This window comes from Mauremys mutica, chromosome 22 (genome assembly GCF_020497125.1).
Source record: "Mauremys mutica isolate MM-2020 ecotype Southern chromosome 22, ASM2049712v1, whole genome shotgun sequence".
Classification (NCBI taxonomy): domain Eukaryota; kingdom Metazoa; phylum Chordata; order Testudines; family Geoemydidae; genus Mauremys; species Mauremys mutica.
The window spans coordinates 4997072-5020571 of record NC_059093.1 but is presented as its reverse complement, the minus strand read 5'-3'; the positions used below and the strand labels follow the sequence as shown (position 1 = coordinate 5020571).

The following is a 23500-nucleotide window of genomic DNA, read 5'->3' as shown; positions in this document are numbered from 1 at the left end:
TGTGTGCAAATCAGGCATGCTGTGCAGAATAACATGAAGCACTTACCTTGTCGATATTGAAAGGCAGCTCTGTTTCCCCTAGAGAAGGTGAGCAGATCTCCCATTAACAGTCTTGAGAGTTATGTGCCACATCAAAGGAGAAAACACCGCATAGTTTGGGAAATGAGGATAGATGTTCAGTAACAAACCTGGATGGCAAACTTCTCCCATGAATGTATGGTAAACTGTAACCACATGGATCCATTCAGTATCCAGTACTCTAGCTTTCTTCTGAAACTGGCCACTGTTGTTCAGTTCATTGGGATAGTGAATTAATCCTTGTTAACATAATGTAAATGATCAGATGAATCACCAACATTTTGCCTTTTGAAGAGAACATTGGAATTGAAAGGCTTTGAGTTGGGCTCCGAATGTAATGCTAGACCCAAAGCCACGCAGACTTTGGACAAATTCATATCAGATGTGAAAATCACAGTTTAGACTCATCTCTACTGAAATCCTGACAAGTTCTGAGTTCAGGTGTTTCCATTGCATGTGTTGAAATCTACAGCAAAGAGTACAGGTGCTTGAGCATCGCCAGTTGTTGCAGAACTCTGGTCTTAGAAGATAAGTAAAGAGGGAGTTGATTTTTATGATTTAATTTTAAAGCATACTGTAAATTTTAGGCCAATTCCCAATGGAGCTACCCAGCTGGCACCAAATGAGGGTCTAGCCCTTTATATGTACAGTGCATTACATTCTTCTAGCTGTGTAGCCTCCAGTATGTGAGATGTCCTCTCTCTCGGACCTGTATTCTTCTTTAACAGGGGCCTGGACTCGGTGAGCTGGCTGGGCTCTTCCGACTTTAGCACCTCCAATTCCATGTGGACTCCAGTGTCGATTTGGATCCTTTAACAGCAGTTTGTTTAAAAATGTTTACAATTGATTTGCAAAGCCTGACGGGTGTGTAAATCTTCCTGACTCCTCGCAAAGCTCTTTAAATGAGGTTACTCACTCTATACAATTATAGACATGAATCAGAGTGTATATACTTCACTGCTGTTTCTGCTCCTAATACTGTTTAGAGGATTTTCCCCTTTTATGATGTAAATATGTATAATTCCCGCCCCCCCCCCCCCAAGCTGTTGATTGTGACCTTGTCACTTAACACTGTTTCTAGAGAACAGGAGTTGTGCCTTTGTGATGATATATCAGCCAGATGGATTGCTGGGCTGATGTGGTTATCTCTGAATTTGTTTCAGGCACTGAACAAACTTTATTTAGAACAAACAATGGATTCAGTATCATCAGCGACAATAAGGTCATAAGACGGTAAGGGATCTCGTAAGGAGAACAGTGGGGTATTACAGCATGAGGAAATGAAAAGATATTTAAAGAAACACAATCGCTTCTCATGAAATTCAGATGAAATGATCAAAAGATACTGTGACAGCATTTTAATGTCTGACTATATTGACTTCTATTTGACCTTTAGACAAGTAATGCTCTTTTGGATGTAACGGGCAAAACACCTGCTGTGCTTCAGTCTTTAGTCACCTGGGTACGTCCGCAGGGTTAGTCCTTTTCATTCCTCTGCAAAGCTGCGAAGATGAGTAGGTTTGTAAAACTTAACATAAAAGAATCTCAGATGCAGAAACTCAGTTACTTAATGCACTGAGGGCAAAATCCTTAGCTGGGGTAAATTGATGCAGCCGTGCTGATGCCAGAAGAGCGATGTTAACTTACACCAGCTGGGGATGTGCTCTAATGTAAGCTGTAAAACTGTTTCTGGGCATCCGTTTCAGCCCTATTATCGAGGGGGAGGATTGTCCTCCAAGATTTATACTTTCTACTGCTTATATCAGTTGTATATTCTTGGCTGCCTGTTGTGTTGTACTGTACTAGTCAAGCAAAGGAGCTAGTGACCTTATTTGACTTTAAGCCCCTGTGCTATTCAGTCTGCCTCGTGGATGAGAGGATATATGCTCTGCATGAGATCAAAGCCATTTGCTTAGTGCTGAAATCTGTTTTTTGAAATTCTTTTTGGAAAAAGATGACGGACTCATTGGTGATATATTTGGAAAGGGTTCGGTTAGGTATTGGCTGCAAAATGTTATGCAGAAGACATGACGACCAGAAATTTCAGCTGGTTTGAGATGGGTCTAGCACAGAGAGATTTGAGGTGGTCCCAAGAAGCTGAAATGAATGGGAGTGGTGCCTTAGGATTCCAAATAAGGCTGCATCCTGGTGATCACTTCAGAGTCTATCAGTATCCGCCACTGGTGGTTGCTTGAGATATGAAGCAGTTTGTCCCCGTACCCACACGAATATGTGGCTTTTTGGTGAGCCAGCTCTCACTGATCCATAGAGTGCAGGGATGAGCTCAGCAGGGGTCCATGAAGCAGGCAACTATACAGGCAGTCTAGCAAAGCCAGTGGCAAAGGAGTCTGACTGGGAAATGGAAGCGGCATTCCTAACGTGTTTATTAAAATAGCCAGTTTTGGAGCTTGGGAACATAAAGAAAAAATCCTGGGGCAGATCCTCAGGTAGAGAAGCCCATGGGGTTTCTCTGACTCCACATTTTTGTCTTTCCTTTGCTGTTTTGTAGATCTATATTTTCATTTCAGGGGCCTCTCTGTAGCAAAGGAAAACACTGCTGAAGCGGAATTGTCCATTTCTCTTCTCATCCTCTGGCAAGCAGTCTGTGCTGGGAATGGTAAGGCTGTGGAATCGGCATTAATCATTGTTAATGTGCTGCTAATATGGAACTGACTACAGCTGAAATGATTGTTTTCAATTCACATCACTCCTCAGAGCACTTGGGTCTAGACCTTGCAACACACCACAGATTTACAGGGCAGATGCAACTGCTGCAGGCCCAGAGCTAGCAGTAAGTACAATTGTGGCTCTGGGTCCCCTAGGCAATGAAATTATTATCCATTTTAATGGATGGCTTAAAGCTATTGCAGAGGCTGAAATGAGCTCCTGTTCTGGGGACATCATTTGGTCTGGGGTTCATGTCTTCCACCATTAGTACCTATATGTCAGGAGCTAATTCTTCACTGTTTGCTGGAATTTCTAGCTCTCGTTAGCTGATGTTGGGAGTGGTGCGTAGCAAGGAGGGCTTGCAACCAGCCCCTTCTAGTGCACCTCAACAAACAAAGCCAGTGCAGAACAGCAAGTAGAAGTTATTTGCTGTTTATCTTCTTGAGTATTGTGATGTCTGGAGTAAATGTGAGCCTTAGTGATCTTTTCCAGTGTGTTTTTGATCCATTCCGGCCTAACTTTTAAAACAGAGAACCGGCTGCCTTGCTGGTGTAAATCAACATAGCTCTGTTGATTTTGTGTAGCTACTTAAGTTAAAATTACAAGGAGTCTGGTGGCACCTTAAAGACTAACAGATTCATTTGGGCATAAGCTTTCATGGGTAAAAAAAAACTCACGTCAGATCCATGGAGTGAAAATTACAGATGCAGGCATTAGATCCTGACACATGAAGAGAAGCGAGTTACCAGTGTTGACAGTGTTCTCCGCTTGCGAGGTAACTCCCTTCTCTTCATGTGTCAGTATATAATGCCTGCATCTGTAAGTTTCACTCCATGCATCTGAAGTGAGGTTTTTTATCCACGAAAGCTTATGCCCAAATAAATCTGTTAGTCTTTAAGGTGCCACTGGACTCCTTGGTTTTTTTGTGGATACAGACTAACATGGCTATCCCCGATACTAAAGTTAAAATTGTGGCTCATTGTGTCTGAGTGCGAATGATTTTGTCTTGCATTCTGCCCATTCTCCTAATTTTGTAGCTTTCCTTCCATTTTATTATATGGTATGAAGGACCCGTTGAGAGAGACAAACAGACGGTTTGGCACTTTCATATCTGTTCTTGTAAAATGGGAAGCCAGAGGGCATCTGATAGTGCAAACAACATTTTGTTCTGTGCAGGTACCAAGAGTGGTAGCAAAATATTGGTGGTCAGATTCCATGTACAATTTCCCTGTGGAATAGTATTAAACTCATGGGAAGAGCCATATTTTTTTGTTTATGCTCTTTTTGGAAACTGAGGTCCTTTTTCTTAAACCAGTTACAGCAATGCAAGGCTGAATGCCATATACGGGTGCCAGTGTGGCATGATAAAGCACACCTTCTTAGGACCCAGAGAATCCGCATTCACTGGCACAGCGTACTGGGTGCCAATCCTGTAATTCTAGAGGGGTTGTGGGTGGGCAGAAAGGGAATAGCAAGGTAAGGGATGGTATACCAAATGGCACAAAAGGAAAATATTGAACATTTTGAAACCTTGGGGCCAAAATGTGCATTGATTTACACCCTATGTGACCCAGCTAATGTCCAAGTGATTGAACTGGTGCAAATGACAGCAGATTTTGAATACTGCATGAATATGCTAAGGGACCAGCTGCTCTGTCCATTTTGGAGAGTCTGAGTAATGGATGGAGGGCAGTACTCTAGCCTCGTCTTTCCCTGAAATTATATCATGTGAAATGAACACTCCTCTATGCCAGTCACGTAGCGTAAGGGCCCTTAAGTGGATGAAATAAAGATAATAGTACATTTGAATGATTTTCTACAGGTTCTGATTTAATTGCTGTAGAGGGATTTCATGGCACATGATGTACGACACAGAGCTTTTCTTTTTCAGAGGAGAATCAGCGATTGTTGTTAACTCACCCTGATGTGAATGTGCAGCTTCCCATGCTGCTCTCATCTGACGTGCCTGAGATCCAGAAGCAGAGCTTGGCATTGCTGTCTCTGTACTCTCAGACCGAGAATGGAAGAAGTCTGCTGGTCAGGCACCAGAACCTAACCAAGTACTGTATTCTGCTAGAATCCATAAACAGTTGTACTTGCAGTCCACAGCTGAAAGATAACATACAACAAGGAACTCACACTTAGCCTTGTCACTCAGGAAGTTGAAATTTATGGCCCAAATCAACTAGATTAGAATTATTGGATTCCTGGACAATATTTCCAACACCATTATCTCCAGGTCATCCAAACCCATAGTGGGAGCACTTCAGTATCCACATCTAATCTAAGGGAAAATTAAGTCCAGCCCAGAGGTCGGCAACCTTCAGCATGTGGCCCATCAGGGTAATCCACTGGCGGGCCGCGAGACATTTTGTTTATGTTGACCATCCGCAGGCAGGGCCCCCACAGCTCCCAGTGGCTGCAGTTCACCATTCTCAGCCAGTGGGAGCTGGGTGAAGCGGCACGGGATGCAGGGATGTTCTGACTGCTGCTTCCCGCAGCTCCCATTGGCTGGGAACGGCGAACTGCGGCCACTGGGAGCTGCAGGGGGCTGTGTCTGTGGATGGGCAACATAAACAAAATGTCTCGTGGCCCGCCAGCGGATTACCCTGATGGGCTGCATGTCAAAGGTTGTCAACCCCTGGTCCAGGCAAAAAAGTGTCCAGAAGCTAAATTCTCCTCTTGGGTGGACCTTCTGTGGCTCCCTCCAGTGGCAGAGCTAATGGGTGAGTGACTCTCCCCACTCTTCCCACCTGGCAGACTTTGTGGCGTCTTTTCAAGTCAACAGGTATAATTAAAGTGGCACCACTGATGACCCATCACGTGCCCCTCTGCCCCGCGGCTCTTCCACTGCTCATAATCTGGCTCTGCTACTAGCTCCCATGGTCATATTTAATACTAACTGGGAAGAGTGGCAAATAGGCAGTGAAGGCTGCAGTGATGGAGAGAATTTTGGTCTGAAAATAAGGAATGTCTTCTGTAGCTCTGGCTTGTGACATTAACAGCACAGAACATCTCATGAATTTGAACGTAGCCCAGGTGAATGGTGGCTAAAAGTCAGTTCCCTCTGATGGCTATTTCGTGACCTCTGCCAAATGAATATCTTCCCACTTCCTGCATTCTTGTTCATATGATAGCAATCACCAACACAGGTGGCAATAATTGGCACAACTGATGTCTGCCTCAACATTTGAGGCCAGAGACTGACTGGGCCAGGGATGCTTAACTCCACTGTTCCCTAAAGGTGTCCCCAGATCAGGGGTGAGGCACAGTGACAGGGAGGCTTGGACTCCAGCTGTCTACCCATCTTAGGTACTTATGTGGTCTCCATCGCCACCTCACAATCTTTAATGCATTTATACTCACTGTACCGCTGTGAGGCAATTGCCCCTGTTACAGGTGAGGAACTGAGGCACAGAGAGACCAAGTGACTTACCTGAGGTCACCCAGGAAGTCTGTGGCTGAGCAGGGGATTTAAACCCAGGTCTCTTGAGTCCTAGTGCCCATTGGCTAATGACCTAACCATAGAGAGCTTCCGGCACCTTTCACCAATACTTCACAAACTAACACCAAAAAAAATCTTGAATTCCCCAAGTCATGCCTGATTTCTTGTCACCAGAACTATCCCTGGACAGTTTCTTAAGTGACAGGCCCAGCTGAGCAAAAGCACTAAAACAAAGAGAGCAGCAGTGGTCAGAGGAGTACCATGCAACATGCTTCAACTTAGGATAGTTAGGAGTGTGCGGAAAGACATCCTAACTTTCTGCAGCACATGGCAGATTGCACATCCAAGCATGTTTTCACAGCTGAATAGAAAAGGGCTTATTACTGGAAAAGTTTAGATAACCTCAGGGCACCTCTCAAGTAACTTTACTTAGTAACCTTTCCTTAGGTGATAGTCAAATATGTGCACTCTGTCTCTTCATCAAGAGCTTATTAAGTTATCTTTGAATGTGTTGAGTTTCAAGCTGAGTCTCTCATCATCCAATAACTGAAATTTATGATTATTCAGAGGATTGCAATGACTCACTGAACGGAGAAAGAAACCACAGTCAATTATCTCTGTTACTGTACCATTATATACTGCTACAATTAAACAGAGAGTAAATTTTAATGGGCTGGTTTAAATGAAATAGTTGGAAATAATTGATGAACAGAAAAGATTAAACAGATGTACATACTTTAGTAAAGTATGTACAACATTAATCCAGAGACATTTTTAATCAAAAGGAAGGTTAAAGAAATGAGCCATGTCTGAAGGAAAGTTTGGATGCTTTTATTATTAATAATGTCAGTTAATTTTGCCATGGTCTAAAATATCATGACAGCTCCTTGTGTCTACTTTTGAAGAAAGAGTCTGGGCATGATTGTCAGAAAAGAATTAGGTGTGCAAAATGCATATGTGCAGCTGATTCTTATAGGTGTTCTGTAGCCACAACTGCAACTGAGAGCTGCAGGTGCATGGGTCACGGCTCACTTGTAGGTTTAAACCCGTGTAAATGGTGGATTCTCTATCACTTTAAGTCTTTAAATCATGATTTGAGGACTTCCGTAACTCAGCCAGAGGTTAGGGGTCTGTTACAGGACTGGATGGGTGAGGTTCTGTGGCCTGCAATGTGGAGGAGGTCAGACTAGATGATCATGACAATCCTTCTGACTTTAAGGTCTATGAATCTAAATGGCTAAGCTTTAATCTCTCTCAAAGTCAGAGAATTTAGGCTTCTAAATTGGTTAAGTGCTTTTGAAAACTTTACACCAGATTCTCAGCTGTGTAAATCAGCTTGGCTTCCTGATTAAAACGGACTGAGGATATGGCCCTAAATCCCACTAGAACTCTATGGGACTCGGGCTCCTAAATCAGTTAGGTGCTCTTGCAAATGTTACCCTGGTGCATATCTGACATGACCATTATTAACTTTCTTACAGGTGGCTGCAGATGCTGATTGCATTCATCAGTGTTATGGATGACAGGGCTAGCTGTGCCATGAACCTGCTATCTAACCTAATCAAGGAGGAAAAGTAACTAGTACTTCTTAAACTATTCACTTTTTTAGAATTGTGAGGTCATTTGATTAGCCCCAGAATACACAACGTTAAGTCAGAAAAAAACAGCTTGCGGAGCTGCATACAGAATACACTTTTCTTGCGTCTGATAGGCCAAAGAACCATTTCATGCTTGTACTATTAAATAAGAGGTCTTGGCAAAAATGGAAGGATTTTTTCATCTTGCACTTTTTACAAGAAAGTAACCTGAGGTTTTTCACTCTCACCAGTGTCACTCCATTGGATTTGCACAAGTGTAGCTGAGGGCAGACTTAACTCTTACATAGTAAGGAAGTTTTAATGCAAAATTAAAACAGGATATTGGGAAAACCAAGGATGTTTGGTTTTGTGTAAAATTGCATTTATATTGTTATTTTGAATCCTCTCCAGTTGGGATAAGATTTGAGCCAGCCTTTTGGTTGCTACAAGGTGCATTTTTCTGTGTTCATTTTGTCTAGATCCACAACTGGCTGATGAATATTGTTTTGCCAACAGGTTCAAAATCCAGTGTCGTATCAAACTTTCTACAAGTGTTTTGCCTCTGTTCGCACAGTTGTTGGTAAGAAAGAGCCTAGTTTTTCCATATTTTTCATGAAAAGTGCTGTTTGCATAATTTCTGCTCTATCAGTTCCTTTTAGCTTCGGGGCTGATTGTTCACAGCTGGAATTTGCATGATTCTTTAGTCCTAGGAATGTAAGAATTGCCATGCTGAATCATCTCCGGATCCTTCCAGTCCAGTAGCTGCAAGAAATCCCACAACTGCCTACTGCACGGCAACCTGCCCCTAGGGAAAGTTTCCTCCCCAGTATTTAGAAGTTGGTTTATGCTCTGAAGCAAGAAAGCAACTTTACAAAACTCCTGAGATGAAATTCTGGCTCTAATGAAGCTAGTAGCAAAACTTCCATTGACCTCAGTGGGGCCAAGATTTCACCCTGTGTGAGGGTTCTTTTCCCCAGTCCTTTTTGTGACTTTGGATACACTTGTCACTAACTAGTTCACTCTGTCCCAGATTCAAATGTCTCATTGACTGATTTTATTCTACGTTTCCTGTTTAGGGAGATATGGATCTGAAGACAACTTTAGGTCACAGATTAAATGGGTTTGGTGGTTTGATTTTTTTCTTTAGCCATAGTTTATTCACATTTCAAATCCATAGTCCTTTAATAGGCCTCTGTTGGAATAGAAGAGGTGCTTCAGGTTAGGCATGGTTTGCACTAGACAAAAATGGATATAATGAGAAGGAAAAACTCCTCTCTCTACTGTTTGCAATGAGTGACAAGAAAATGGAACAATAGCTGGGATTCACCTGTTTTTATTTTTCCCTTTGAAAATGTGTTAAAATTGTTAACTGTCACTACCCCAGGGTCTGTCATGCTGTTTGGGCACAACCTGATGGGGCAGAGAGTTGTATCATTTTGAGGTCAGGAGGCAGAGACACAATTGTTAGTTCCCCTTTGGTGTAAATTTTTGAAACAATATGCAGGGATTTAGCTCTGTGGCTTCAGTCAAGGTAATTTGCTAAGTATGGTGCACCTCTGTGATTTATATGAGAGGAGTAATTACAGAGTTTCTGTTTCCACAGCTAAATCAGCAGGAATAACAATGACAAAGGAGTATTCTGCACTTGATTATTGTTTCATCACTGTTGTCCTGAATATTCTTTCTCTCTACTCTTGTTTTTAAAGAAAACCGTCAAACAGGTGAACCAGCCAGCCCTCACCCAGTGCATTGGCATCATGGGGGATCTGTGTGCTGATGTAGTCATCCGACTACAGATGGCTGAAAACCAGGAATGCTGGCAGGCCTGTTTAAAGCTTGTGGTAATTAACTTAATGAATACTACTAGTTCAACAGTGTTTCCTCCAGAGATCTCAGAGCGTCTGACAATCATTGATGTGAGGTGTGCTGAGGACAGATGTGTTTTTGAACTTCTTCATTTTGAATCGGATGCTGAATAGTCTGTTCTTCTCTGTGTAGGATGAGTGTTCCTCCACTGGCAACTCAGCAGGATACCAGGAATGTTTGTTCACAGTGCTGGGCCTGATGATGAACTTATCCCTGGAATCAAATTTGGTCATTCAGGTATGGCATGCAAGGTTTATTGATGTTCTGAAGAAGCTTCCTGATTGCTTTTACTGCTTACCTAGAGCCTTAGAGCTTCAAAAACAGTGGCTGCCCCTTTCTCTCTCATTACTGTATATAGACCTTATCCAATGCCCACTGAAGTTAATGGGGGTCTTTGCAATCTCAGAGCATTTAAATAGACTAGGAGGCTGGAAGGAGGAGAACTACTGTGGACAACCTACAGGTGGTTATTGAGAACCTCTCAGTCTGCATTGGGAAGGAAAGTTTAATTGCACTGTTACGGATCAGGAATATCTGTTTCAAATGGCTGCTGCACAGCAGGCATGGAAGTGAACTTCAGGGCTCAAGAGTTAGCACTCGGGCAGTTAACATTCTGTTCTCAAGGCTCTTCACTGTAGTCATTTTCCAGAGGGAAAAAGGGGACAACGTGATGAGAACTCGGGGATCCGTTTTGATTACCTTCTTTTTTAACATAAACATTTAATGTAAAGTTCCTCTCTACAGCCTGACCAGTGGAAATCTGAATGATGCACATTCATTCCTCTCCACCAAGTTGTATTCTATTTCGCCATCTCAACTATATTGCCTGAGTGCAAGTTTGAGGCCTGATCCAAAGCTCATTGAAGCCAAAACTAATGCCCTAAGGATTGAAGGGGAGATTTTCAACTGCACAAATGACAATTAGGCACCTAACTGCCATTTGTGCCTATGGAAATCTCCCTTGAAAGCTTCCCTGCCATGTGATTGCCTTCTTAATGCCCTTTCTAATGAAAGCTTGATTGTGACCCTTTAGACCTGAATTTCTAATACTGCTTATTGTTTCAGGAGCATGCTGTGGATGTTAGCAGGAGATGTTTGTCTCTGCTTGGCAGTAAAGATGGAAGGATTGTGACGGTAAGTGGATACCTATGAACTAAGGGAAGATTGTGTAACCAACCCTGCACTAAATTCACAGCTTCAGGCCCTGAATTTACAGCTGAATTCTTTAGGCCAAGCTGTTGCACCCATGTGGATGTAGCTTTGTGGCTCCAGTCACGGTAATCTGCACAATCAGGATCAAGGGCATAATGGTCCTAAAGCCTTTTTTTTCTGTCTGTCTTTCTTTCTTTTTGATGTAGGACACAAATGGAACGTAGTTCTCTGCCTTGCTCTGTTTTGGACATTTATTTTGACGTAAGAGGCTCTCTGTGTTCTGTGAATAGAATAGTTTTTCAGGGAAGTTTTTTTTACAATGTATTATCAACAAGATGGTTTTAGCTGTTAAAATTCTTCCAGAGATAGGCAAAGAAATGAATCCAGAAGTAAAGCACCAACTGCAGACTCGGTGTCTTCTGTTTCAGCTGTTATGCTTGAATCATCCCTGGAGTATTGTACCCCTGTCCATCCATGTGTAACTCCCTGTCAGGGAGTCCCTCCCACTCTGAACTTTAGGGTACAGACGTGGGGACCTGCATGAAGACCCCCTAAGCTTATTTCTACCAGCTTAGGTTAAAAACTCCCCAAGGCACAAATTCTTTCTTATACCTTGGATTAAGTAACGCTGCCACCACCAAGTGATTTAAACAAACATTTAGGGAGGGCCACTTGGAGCCCTACCTTCCCCAAATATACCCCCAAGCTCCTACACTCCTTTTCCTGGGCAGGCTTGAGAATAATCCCCTCACCAGTTGGTACAGGTGAACACAGACCCAAACCCTTGGATCTTAAAACAATGAAAAATCAATCAGGTTCTTAAAAGAAGAATTTTAATTAAAGAAAAGGTAAAGGAATCACCTCTGTAAAATCGGGATGGTAAGTACTTTACAGAATAACAAAAGACTCAAGAACATAGAGGATCTCCCCTCTAGGCAAAACCTTAAAATACAAAACCCGGGATAAACTTCCCTCCTCCTACAAAGGAAATTACAAGCCAAAATAAAAGTAAGTTAACGCATTTCTTTGCTAGTACTTACTAATACTAATGGAGTTGGATTGCTTGCTTTCTTGATCTGTCTCCCGCAAGCACACAGAACAGACAGACAAAACAAAGCCTTTTCCCCTTCCCCAGATTTGAAAGTATCTTGTCCCCTTATTGGTCCTTTTGGTCAGGTGCCAGTTAGGTTACCTGAACGTCTTAACCCTTTACAGGTAAAAGGATTTTGTGCCTCTGGTTGTTACCCTTCCCTTTATATTTATGACATTCCCATTAATGCCAGCTCTTCCGAGGCAAGCTGGTGGCGCTTATGTGGTGTCAGCTGGGAATCATCTCTCCTCTGACTGAACTCATATGGGCCATGCTGATCTATTTTACTTACCACTACTCTGAAACCGTGGTAGTTCTCCTGAGCTGCTTTTAACTGGGATCTCTTCCCATAGTCCAAGCTGCCAGGAGTTGTGCTGAAGTTGGAATCACCTCTCCCTAGGCTGAGCCATTAGGAGCTTTGCTGAGTTGGGTCTAAAATGAGCAACATGTTAAAGCTATTGTTCTGTAATAACATTTCCTTAAGGATATATATTTTTCTTGCCCCTTTAATTACTACTTTGGCCTTACCCAGCCACCTACACAAACAAAGAACTTATTAGGACGTCTAATAAAAGAGAACAGGGCAGAAAGATGTATTTGCTTAGGAGAAAAGTCATTACCTTTTCATTTTTTAATTTTTATTCAGAGAGCCATTGGGCTTCTAAGTCACATCTTGCCAGCGAGCTCCATGGCAGTAGAAGAGGCAGTGACAGGAGGTGTGGTGAAGAGAGTGCTTAGATTCTTGAAGGTAATTTACTTAACTGATTCCACTTCATAGCACACCCACAGAGTCAGGGTTTTCCCCTGGGACTGCAGAAGTCCTACCCTATGATATTTATTACCTGTTCTTCTTTTCTCTGTTTAGTGAACCCCTCCTGTAAAAATGTATAGTAGACACAGAGGACTCTTACAGGACTGACTGAAAACAGGGCATTGCTTTTTATAGATATTACATCTGCTATAAATCAGATGGGTTTATATCACTTAACTGAACATTTGGAAAAATGTCCTTATCCAATGCCCAAAAGCTTAGAATTATTTGAAAGTCTGTCAAGCCACTAACCAGTCTCCCTTCAAATCCTTTCTTAAGATTCGCTTCTGTGGTGATGCCGGCAGAATGCTGCCAGCTGAGAAGGTTTAGGCAGGGATTGTGATCACTCCTGCTGAACAGCTTGTTAAACAGACAGAGTGTGCGCACAGCTAGTATATACAGAAGCATACACACATGCTGCCTTCTCCCTTGCCCGTGTTTCACCCGTCTGTTGTTTCTTGTCTTTAACTAAGGCCCCAATTCTGTAACTGTCCTGTGCTCAGATGTAGCCCAACTTCAGTCGATGGGGATCTCGGCAAACACAGGAGTCCACGGTTGCAGATCCAGTTGGATCCTAATATAGGGAGCTTGGTTCAGAGCCCATGGAAGTAAACAGGAACTTTTCCATTGACTCTTAAATGAACGGTGAAACAAGCCAGGTGCCAGTGATTTTAATATGTTTGTTTAGCATCCAGTAGATCAGAGCCCTGGCCTGGTTGGGGCTCTTGGCATTACTGTAATACAAATAATAAGTGGCATGGAAAAGTACAACGCCAGATCCAGCTTTTGTAACTGGCATGGTAACGAAGGAGTTAGTTCCCAATTTTGAAATGAATCCGATACCAGAGCCATGGCTTTGCAGTCATACCTGTGTGTTCTGTGCAGGGAGAAGATGGCTTTTGCCACTTTAGCGTCTATATTCTTAGATATCGCTTAATGTTCCTCATGTGTATGTACTCAAAGATCTTAATTTTAAATGTCACTTGCAAAACAAACCAAAACAAAAAATATCCAGTGGCTGGTGACTCAATGGCAGATGCACTAGCTTTTCATCTCTGAAGTGATTTAAGATTGCAGGGTCCACAGAGCAGAGAGAACAAATGAGTTTCATACATGGAAGTATAAAGAAAGACCTTTGCAGGGTAGTAAATCTAGCCCTTTGATGGATTTATTCCCTTATCAGCTATTCGTTTATGACAATGCCCCTTTAATATAAATTTGCATAGCAGATTTATTCCTGCGGGTGTACATAGTCCTATTAAAGGTCAGATGATTAGAGCATGAGGGTTTGAGTCACTGAAAATCTGTGTCTGTGCATAGTTATGAGGTGGTGGGTTTAAAAGAGATGGAGATTAGAAATATCAGCATCTCCTAGAAGGATCTGGATTTGATACTTATGCCCAGGCATAAAGCATCCATAAACAACCCTCCAGTACTTGAGACATTCTCTCTGTTCTTGCAAAAGTTGTGATGTGTGAACTGTAATTTATATATGTATTGTTTTAAATCCTAATTAAAATCCAGGCTGGTGGACCGACCACATCCTGTTATGCTATAAAGACCCTTGCTGTCTGTACTCAAAGCAACAACCAGGCTCGAGAGGAGGTGGTGAAGTCAGATAAAAGTAAGTGACAACTTTATTAGCCAGAGATTGAATGCAGAGGTTTATCCCAGGGCTCCCATCACAGAAACACTCTTCCTCTAGAATGGAGCTGAGCATTAATTCCGTTAAACTCCCATACTGATGCCACCATGTTTGCAGAAAAATGTACCATTTCACCTCCTGGCTTAACGCTTCATTATCTTTCCAGCCATGTGCAAGTGGAAATGTGCACAGCAGATAATGAATGTAGGATATGGAGGCTGCACTTAGCTGAGTAAAATGGCTCGATCTGCAGATCCCCAGACTGGGAGAAATACATGGAACAACATTTCATTGGAATGAATCCAGTCAGTAGTTTACTAGAAAAGGCTAAAGAAATAGGTTCATATTTCCCAGCGTGGGCAGCTGAAGAGTGACTTAAACTATATTTAGGCATCTGAAAAAGTGGCCTAACTTTTAGAGGTGGCATGCAGCTCCAGCTCCCTTGGACTGCAAGCTTGCAAGGTTGGCCTAAGTAAAATAACAGGGGGTGGAGGGAGTGTCACCAGCAAACGTTTCCATTGTATTAGTGCCTTTAGGTCTTTCTGAGTGATCAGCACTTGAGTATGTAGTTGTGATCGTGTGCAGTAACACTGGTCAGAACATCTGAAAATCTAGCTTTAGTCCATTCCACTCTGCAGGACCTTAGAATGCCTGTGTTGTACCTAGATGGCTGAACCTAGCCACCACCTTTTGGATCACCTGGTCCAATGGCCTGTGTCATTTATTGGATTCTCTGCGGAAATCTGCCTCTACTGTTTCTGAAAGTTGCTATGGAGGTAGTTGAGATTCTTTTTCTGAGCAGCGAATTCCAATCTCAGATATGCCTCATGGCACTGAGAAAGATGCATGGTGCATCTTTCTCTTTCCTTTCTTGGGCCCTACCACCTCACTCTGATCTCAGCTAATAAGGATTATCCCTTTCCTTCCTATCAAACTAACTTTCATGTATTTTATAGTATTTTCATCCTGCTCCCTCCATCTATATAAATTAAACTTGCCTCAGTTTTCTTTGCATCATAATAATAATAATAACCAGCCTGCATGTAACACTCTTCGCTCTCAGATTTCAAGGCACTGTGCACAGGTAGGCAGGCGTTATTATCCACCATTTACAGATAGAGAAACTAAGCTGAGAGGGGTCAAGAGACTTGCCCAAGGTCACCCACCTTGTCAATGGGAGAGATCAAAATAGAGTCTAGATCTTCTGACTTACAGGCCATTGTCTTATCCACTGGTCTCAGCAGTCTGGAAGCAAAAGACCTGCTTCTGCTGTTCTATGTCTGGTAACTTCAGATGCAGAGCTGGGTAAAAGTTTGTCCCACAGGGCTGAGTGCTCTGGGGTTTCCTCTAGCAACTCCAGAGACCTCAGTCCTAGTTGCATGACTAACCAACTCTTTGTCAAGGACAGGCTGAATGCAGATCATGTTGATAAAAGTAAAAGATCATTTAATTCCGAACTCTATGCTTCTCTTTCCCTTTTATCAGAGGGGGAGCCATGTTAGTCTGGTTCTGTAGAAGCAGCAAAGAATCATGTGGCACCTTATAGACTAACAGACGTTTTGCAGCATGAGCTTTCGTGGGTGAATACCCACTTCTTCGGATGCAAGCTTCGGATTCTTTGCTGCTTCTTTCCCTTTTGTTTGACTGGATAATGGGATACAGTGTGGTGCCCTATTAATGTGAGAAGATTAGATGACAAGGAAACAGCATAATGAAGCTGGAGCTTTTGCAAGTTCATTCTTGCAGGGGGTTCAGAACAGATCTCTAGGTTTTTAGATCTTTATTTCTCACTAGCCAATTATAAAGAAATGTTTGAGAGAGTTCCTTCCTGGTAGCATCAAGGGAAAGATTTCAAAGTCAAGAGGGACTTAAGCCTAAGGACTCTGGCCCATTAAAAGCCACTTGGAGCACCTTCTCTCCTTTGTACACCCCATGTAAGTGCGGTTAATTGATGTGGTGTATGGAGAGAAGCTTCCTTTCTTTGTGTTACTAATAATGCTACAGTGTGATGCTTTCCAACCAAGCTCTGGGTGTTCATCTTATGCTAAGTCACATTATCCTGTCAGCTCAGTTCAGCAGCCCAGATATTGTTTTGCTGCCGGGAGCCCTTTTAGGTCAAGCTGTAGTTCTCTGACATTAAACTGCATTCCAATCAGGCCAGCAAGTTCAGCTTCTGAAATGGATCATTGTTGGTGCCCCTGCTGCCGTCTGGAGCAGCCCAGCTTCTCGGGAGCTATTGTCACAGCAGAACAAAAGAGAAAGCATGATGTGATTAGGAAGAACAGAAGGGGCAATGTAAGGAAATCAGAGCAGATTTGTGTAGCCCATGGGGAATCTTCAGTATGAGAAGGACGTCGTTTTTGTTTGGTTGGTTTTTTTAAAGCAGCCTCTCCGAATGCTGTGTGGATCCTGCGGCCCTAGGAGATGCTGGTGCTCTTCGCACCACAGCTCTTTATCAAGATGATGGGCCAGATACTCTGCTCGTGCACACTGGCATCGCTCCACTGAAGCTGCTGGAGCTGGGCTGATTTAGGCCACCTGAGGATCTGGCTTTATGCATTGTGCTTTTTTTGTTTTTTTAGTGGTAGTCTTAGTGCAGTGGCTTTCCATCTTAGCATGGCTGTAGGTGCACAGACTGAGCTGTAGGTGCACAGGCTGCCGGATGGGGGCTTGGACTTTGAATGTCAGATTCAGTGCAGAACGCCGTGGCCAGCAGGAGCTCAGCGAAGGGAGGATGTTCAGGGGAGAGGGAAAAAGAGCTTGTTGCACAGCTGTCAGACCCCCTCTGCTGGCACTCAGAATGGTATTAATTCTCTGCATGGGAACCGCATCTGGCCCTCAGCTGGAGAAGAGGAGGTTGATGCAGTTCAGTCCTTCCTTTTCCATTTGCCACTGAGCCATGATGGGAGACTAGATTGTTTCCTCAGGGGCTGGTGTCAGTGATGCTCAGTGAAATGGGCACAAGCGACTTGGTTGACCTTCTCCCAGATACCAAGAGCCTGTGCTTGGCTATCCACTCCACAGAGCAAGCAGCCTGCAAGCCCTCCCCAAACTGGGTCTTGGGGCAAGGGGCAGCCCACTGTGATGGGAGCATGCAGCATGACAATGCCCCTGTTTGTGTTGAGCTCTTCTTTTCTTTTTCATTTTCTTCTCTGTCCAGTTCCCAGAGCTAACTAGTTATGACTGCCACTACTCCATTCTGCCATCCGTTTTCAAAGAGCTATTTCTGCTGGTGTATCTGGGGCCTGGCCCCCTGCTGGACTTACCACAGCCCTTCCAAGTTGTTCCTTTCTCTTCTCCCAGAGTTTGATGTGTTGCTGAAGCTCTTGGCCTCAGAGAATGAGATGGTGGTGGGGAACGCTGCTTTTTGCCTCAGCAAATGCTTCGAAGTACCTGGAGCTGCTTCGTCCCTGCTGAATTCCAGCATTGTGATGATCTTATTAAAACATGCAGGTGGTGAAGCCAAGAAAACCTCAGTGCAAGAGAATGCAGCAGTTGCTTTAGGAAAGCTCTGCGCTGCCGAGCCAAGGTATTATGGGGCAGATTATGATCCTTGGGCACCATCCAGGCTGTGATATCTTCCTAAAAAAAATATGTAAGGCACCAGGCTTGAAAAATGTACCAGGCACCTACTAGCTAGAGAGCTAACTCGACCACCATCTTGACAGGGAGTAGAGAGCCCTCACCCTGTCTCCTGGCTGTAGGGACAGAGGGGACATGCTGTCAGTTTCATACTCTGTTTGCTTGTAGCCTGGTGGGCAGCAGTGTCAGCACAGACTCATTCCTCTGCTGCAGGAGCTTCTGGAGCATCACCAGAAACATGTTGGCTTCACTCGGCTGCAGCAGATTCACAGGCACTGGCCAGTATAGCTGACCAGGAACTTTCCTTAGGGATGATTGTCTAATGGAAAACTTACTTTCTATAAAATCAAAATTTGTCTGCCAGAATATTTCAGTGTTGTTGGAAAACTGTTCCCAGCTCCCTTGCACCTCTGCAGCCCCAGCTCCCTGGCTCTGGAGCCGCCCACCAGATGGACTGCCCCAGAGCCAGGGCTTCCTGCTTTCCAGCTCCTCAGCAGCCCAGATGCCTATGAGCCTTGACTCCCCATTGGGTGGGTTTCCAGGGCCATCTCAGAATATTTAGAAAAGGTCAAAACAAAGTGTTATATGAGCATGAGTGAGTGTGAAAGCATGGGGTAGAGGATCCCAGGCTTAATCTGGGGTTGTGTGATAGTTGTCCATCTTGTGCGTATAAGAGTTCCAGCCAAACCCGTCTAGCTGTAGTCAGTATCACAGTGCCTATATGCCCTTTGCTTTTGCTGCCTGGAGTGTCTTAGCAGGCAGAGTGTCAACTGTCCATGTTGCCTTGCTGTCTGAATGGGTCTGTGCATACTGATGAAGCCAGAAGACACTGGATGTCTGTGTTGTTCACTGTTGGTTTGCTTGGATAGCTTTCTGGGAATCGTTTTACGCTGCTCTATAACGTTGCTTCTGTTGAAAGAACAGACGAGGAAGGAATGATACAACAAGTCGTTGCAATCAGAGAAATGACCTGAGAGCAAAACAAGAGTGTAAATGTCTGGAAAGAATGTCTGCAGAGAGACTGAGAGGGCCTAGCAGACTGCACATTACTGCAGTCCAGTCACAGGAGCTGAGCACGGACATACTAATATACCTGCTGAGCTACTGAATAAAGATCAGGGGATAAGGTTTCGGCTTCCCAGTTGATGAGTACATCACTCCTGCCGATTAGAGTGATGTGCCCAAATTGGTATCTTTCAGCAGAGAAAATGTAACGCAAACCCTGGATCAGAAGCTGCTAGAGAGTAAAAGGGAGAGACCTCACTCTACTACTTCTACTGACCTTAGATATCTGCTGTAATAGATTAAAACCCACTGTACCACTTGGACATTCCTATAAAGTATCTTTGTGTGGTTAATGTTCTTTTATTTTCTCCTGCTGTGTGGGGAACAGTAATATATAAGCATTGTCTGTCTTGCTTTCCTCTTATGGGGAATCTATTGGCTATGGCATTAACGTTTCCCGACAGCTTGTGCATAGGATGTAATAGAGCAATGGAAGTTTAGATTTCTTGCATTGTCAGTCATATGCCATCCTTGCCAACATCTGATCCTTGCTTTCTTTTGTGGTTGTTGCAGGCATATTCTTCAACTGCGGGAGCTCAATGGAATGGCAATCCTTAACTCGTCTATGAAATATGTGCAAGGTCTTTGAATTCCCCAAATGTTTTTGGATAAAGGTTGTTAATACTGCAGTATTCCGTTTGCTGTTGCTCATTCCTTCTCTAATAAAAATTGTTCAAAGAGATTAGACAGTCTTTCAATCTTTTATCAAACTGCAGCTCCCATGTCCAGGGGAATTAAAGTCAGTTCCTTGGCACCATAACACCTCTCAGACCAGATCAGACCTCTGGACCATCTAATCCAGTTTCCAGGCTCTGACAGCGGCCAGCACCGGAAGATGCGAGAGTCCCCATAGTGACAATTATGGAATAACCTGCCTTTGTTCTTTGCCCCTGTCAGTCAGTGATTGGCTTAAGTCCTGAAGCCTGAGGGTTTATATAACTTGTTTCAAATGTATTGAACATAATGGTGGATGTTCTTGCTACCCACATAAATGTCATCCTTTTTTTTAAATTCTGCCGAGCTCTGTGTCAATGAGATTGTGGCAATGAAGTTCATAGGCTAATTATCAGCTGGTATCAGAAGTATCCATGTATTTCCATATATCAGTGTTTATGCTTCCTGCCTTTCAGATTAATCACTTCCATTTGTTCTTGTCTTCTGAGAGCAAATAAATAGGATCACCCAATTTACCTTTACTAATAGTCATTATTTTATTTACCTCTGTCACATCCCCTCCTATTCATCTCTATAAACTCAACAGTCCCATTCCTCTGTATAATCAAACTCGGCATTTAAAATATAATGATGCAAATAGTATGTCCTTCTTTTTTGTCTGTTTCCTGGAGTGGTTGGCCTTGAATTAGTGGTTATTCAAAACTATCTGGCAAACTATCCTGTAATAAATTGTTGTTATCTCTTCAAAGCTAAATCAAACCATAACTACTAACCATCAGAAGACCTGGCTGAGAGAGAAGCCAGTGCAACTAGACACTGTTCTGTAGAGGCAGAACAAACCACATAACTGAGAGGTTAGTCTAAAGAGATGATAAGATCTGAACTAATCCTTGGGTTCTTTATTGCTGAAGTAGATTGGCAGCTTTAAAGAATCAGAAAGATAGGATCAAGATGAGGCAATGGGAATACCCACTAATGGTCAGTGAATTGGAAAAGGCAGGTTGGCTTAGCATTCAGGATGTGGAAAACCTATCCAATGCAGACGCCATATGGCACTGATCCCTGACTTAAGAGCAGCAATAGTAGTCACTGTTAAGAGGCACCCCATTATATACATACACACACCTCAAAATCTCCAGTAAGAGTCTGCAGAATCCAGACTAGGCAAGGGCAGAATTTGTGCGGTAAATTCAGTATCTTTGCTAGGTGTTTAGCTTTCAGCTTACGATACAGAACATATATAATGTGTATGTATATAAAAGCAGCAAGCACATAGGACAGTCTTGTTTGATTTTGAAATAGACTCTTCCCTTCTCCCTCCGTGACGCTTGTAGATGGCTATTATGTATGTAATCTCTTCCCCTAAGAGTAGTGGCTGTCAAATTATATGTCATTATCTTCTCTTTGGAGTAGCAGCTGAGTTCACTAATCTTTCCTATTTCAGGAGAAGGAAATGCTGCTGCACCTGGGTTTTTTTTCCTCTCTCTTTGGATATTGTATATGTAGTAATCTGAAGTGCTGGGATGGTCTCATTCTTAATCCCCCTACCCTTAAAATACAGGGATTGACTTGCAGATAGCATTGGGAATCAACTGTACAAACACGTAATGCTATTGTTCAGTGTCTGATTCAATTCTTGAAGAGCTCTCCCCTCTTTAAATTTGCCGAAGGCATCGCTTAAAAATGAGATTGATATTGGTATGCAAAGGCAGCTGTCGGCTAGCAGGTGTGTTAAAAGCTGAGTAATGGATGCACAAAGTGAGCTTCCTAAAACCTCAGGCTGGGATTTTCAAAGGAGCCCCAAAAGTTAAGTAGGTTCCCAAAATGGAGCTACTGTTATGGGATACTTACTGCGGTTGATTTTCAGTAGCATTATAAGACAGATGATATGACCTTTAATAGTGCCTCACCATCACCAGTATGGATAGAGGATTATGTTCTCACCAATATAGAAACATTCACATACTTGGGCAGCACCATCAGCCAGGACGGTGGAAGAAGCCAGGACATCCAGAACAAAATCAATAAAGCCAGGAACATCTTCAGGAGCTTATATACAGTCTGAAAATCATCAAAATACAACACCAAAACCAGACTCAAGATTTATCAGAGCTGTGTACTTTCAACACTACTTTATAGTGCAGAATGCTGGGGAATGAGAAAGTATGACATGTCCAAACTGTCTTCATTCTGTACAACCTGCCTCAGAAAAATCCTCCGTATCTTTTGGCCCAGAACAATCTCAAACCAAGATCTGTTGACACAGTTCAGCCAAGGGGAGCTGAGCACCATCATTGCCAGGAGTCATTGGAGAGGGATCAGTCATGTGCTTTGGATGGAAACTGATTCCATCACTAGAGTAGCAATAAGATGGACACCTGAAGGCAAGCGAAAATGAGGCCGCCGGAAAACAACATGGCGAAGAGCTGTGGAAGCTGAGCTGAAAAACCTGCGGCACAGCTGGGGAACCATTGAAAGATTTGCCAGAAACAGACAAGAATGAAGGAGCTTCGTCATTGCCCTAAACGCCAGAGGCATAATAGGAACATGATGATGATGATAATGCTACTCAGATTATCAGAAAGAGGTGTTCTGCCCAACAGACCTGTTGCCATCTCTGCCAGCATGAAGTGAGGAGTCACAGCCCCCACTTGGCCACTTCTGCTGATCGGCCAAGTCATGGGCATCCTCAGAGGCTCCCTGTCAGATACGCTGGCTGTGATTCTGATCTCACTCTGGTTTTACTCCGGTAGTACTCCAGTTACTTTAGATCTGCACCAGTGTGAGAGACGAATTATCACCATTCTGTGGCTGGGTTCCATTTCCTTCCTTTGAAGACTTCAGCTTTGTTGTAGCTCATGGATCTATGGGCAGGTGGATGTTTGCAGAACTGCGCTAAGCCACACCACATGAAGCCTGTTTACCCGTGAGCTTTGCAGAATAGTGGTTCCTATTACACAAACACAGCTGATGCTCCAAAGTCATCCTTTCTTCCAGCTGCGGTGCTCTCCATGATGTATGCAATGACTGTGGCATTTGGTGCTGTGTTCCAGCCACTAGATGGCATACTGGTTACTCATATTTAACTCTTTAGCCCTGAGGGTATTCAAATAGCTTAAATTTGTGTGGGGAGAGGGGGAGAATATGTCAGTTATGTTTACTTCGCAGAAATCTCCAGGTGACACCAACTGAGCAATTAGATAAAAGTTACAGGAAAACGCAGAGGACAGATTGACATCAGTGGAAGTCAGTGATGTAGCTGAGGAGCTTCACAGAGGAGTTTGGTTCTACCAGAACAATCCAAAGAGCACCAACTGAACAGAAGTATGTTTACTTAGCGAAAGACCTAGGGAACAATAATGAGATCTGTCATATGACTTTCAGCTGTTTGAAAACTACCAGGACTGCTGAGTGGGTGGTTGCTCACTGTAGTCACACAACTGGCTAATGAATATGAAGAGGCTGATGGAAGCACGACTACTTGAAGGCTCCTCTGGGCTGTTTTGCCAGCAGTGTAGTGTAAAGATCCATAGCCTCATGGAAAATCATGCCTCAAAGTCATTAGAACAGAATTCTAAATTCTGCTCCGGTTCTCAGGTTTCCTAATGCAATCAAAGTTTTGCCTAGTCCCCAGTACCTCCCAGAAGAGCTTCTTCCCTATTGTGATTTGGGGGAATCTGCCTTCCTCCCCCTGGGAATAGGATGATTGATGGTTAGATCGCTTTTATACTGATCACTGCATCCCTCCCATTTAAGGTCAGTAAAGTGAGCACCTTGTAATCTGTGATCCCAACTGCAGCTTTGCCTTTGTGGAACTGTAGACGCAGGAAGCAAGTCTGAGGAATTG

General features: G+C 43.4%; 1 protein-coding gene across 4 annotated transcripts in view; it reads left to right on the top strand.

Annotated features, from left to right (window-relative positions):
- TTC12 (tetratricopeptide repeat domain 12) overlaps positions 1–20149 on the top strand; it is a 37320-nt gene extending 17171 nt beyond the window's left edge. For 3 of the 4 annotated variants that reach the window (XM_044997295.1, XM_044997296.1, XM_044997297.1), the window contains exons 11-22: positions 1242–1311; positions 2607–2695; positions 4637–4805; positions 7672–7764; positions 8284–8347; positions 9474–9608; positions 9766–9870; positions 10699–10767; positions 12522–12623; positions 14211–14310; positions 17635–17860; positions 19492–20149. In XM_044997295.1, coding sequence (XP_044853230.1) covers positions 1242–1311; positions 2607–2695; positions 4637–4805; positions 7672–7764; positions 8284–8347; positions 9474–9608; positions 9766–9870; positions 10699–10767; positions 12522–12623; positions 14211–14310; positions 17635–17860; positions 19492–19567 — 1298 coding nt within the window. In that variant the 3' untranslated portion in view covers positions 19568–20149. The remainder of the gene's footprint in view (positions 1–1241; positions 1312–2606; positions 2696–4636; positions 4806–7671; positions 7765–8283; positions 8348–9473; positions 9609–9765; positions 9871–10698; positions 10768–12521; positions 12624–14210; positions 14311–17634; positions 17861–19491) is intronic. The other variant, XM_044997298.1, reaches the window with a different exon arrangement.
- The last annotated feature ends 3351 nt before the right edge of the window (positions 20150–23500 follow it).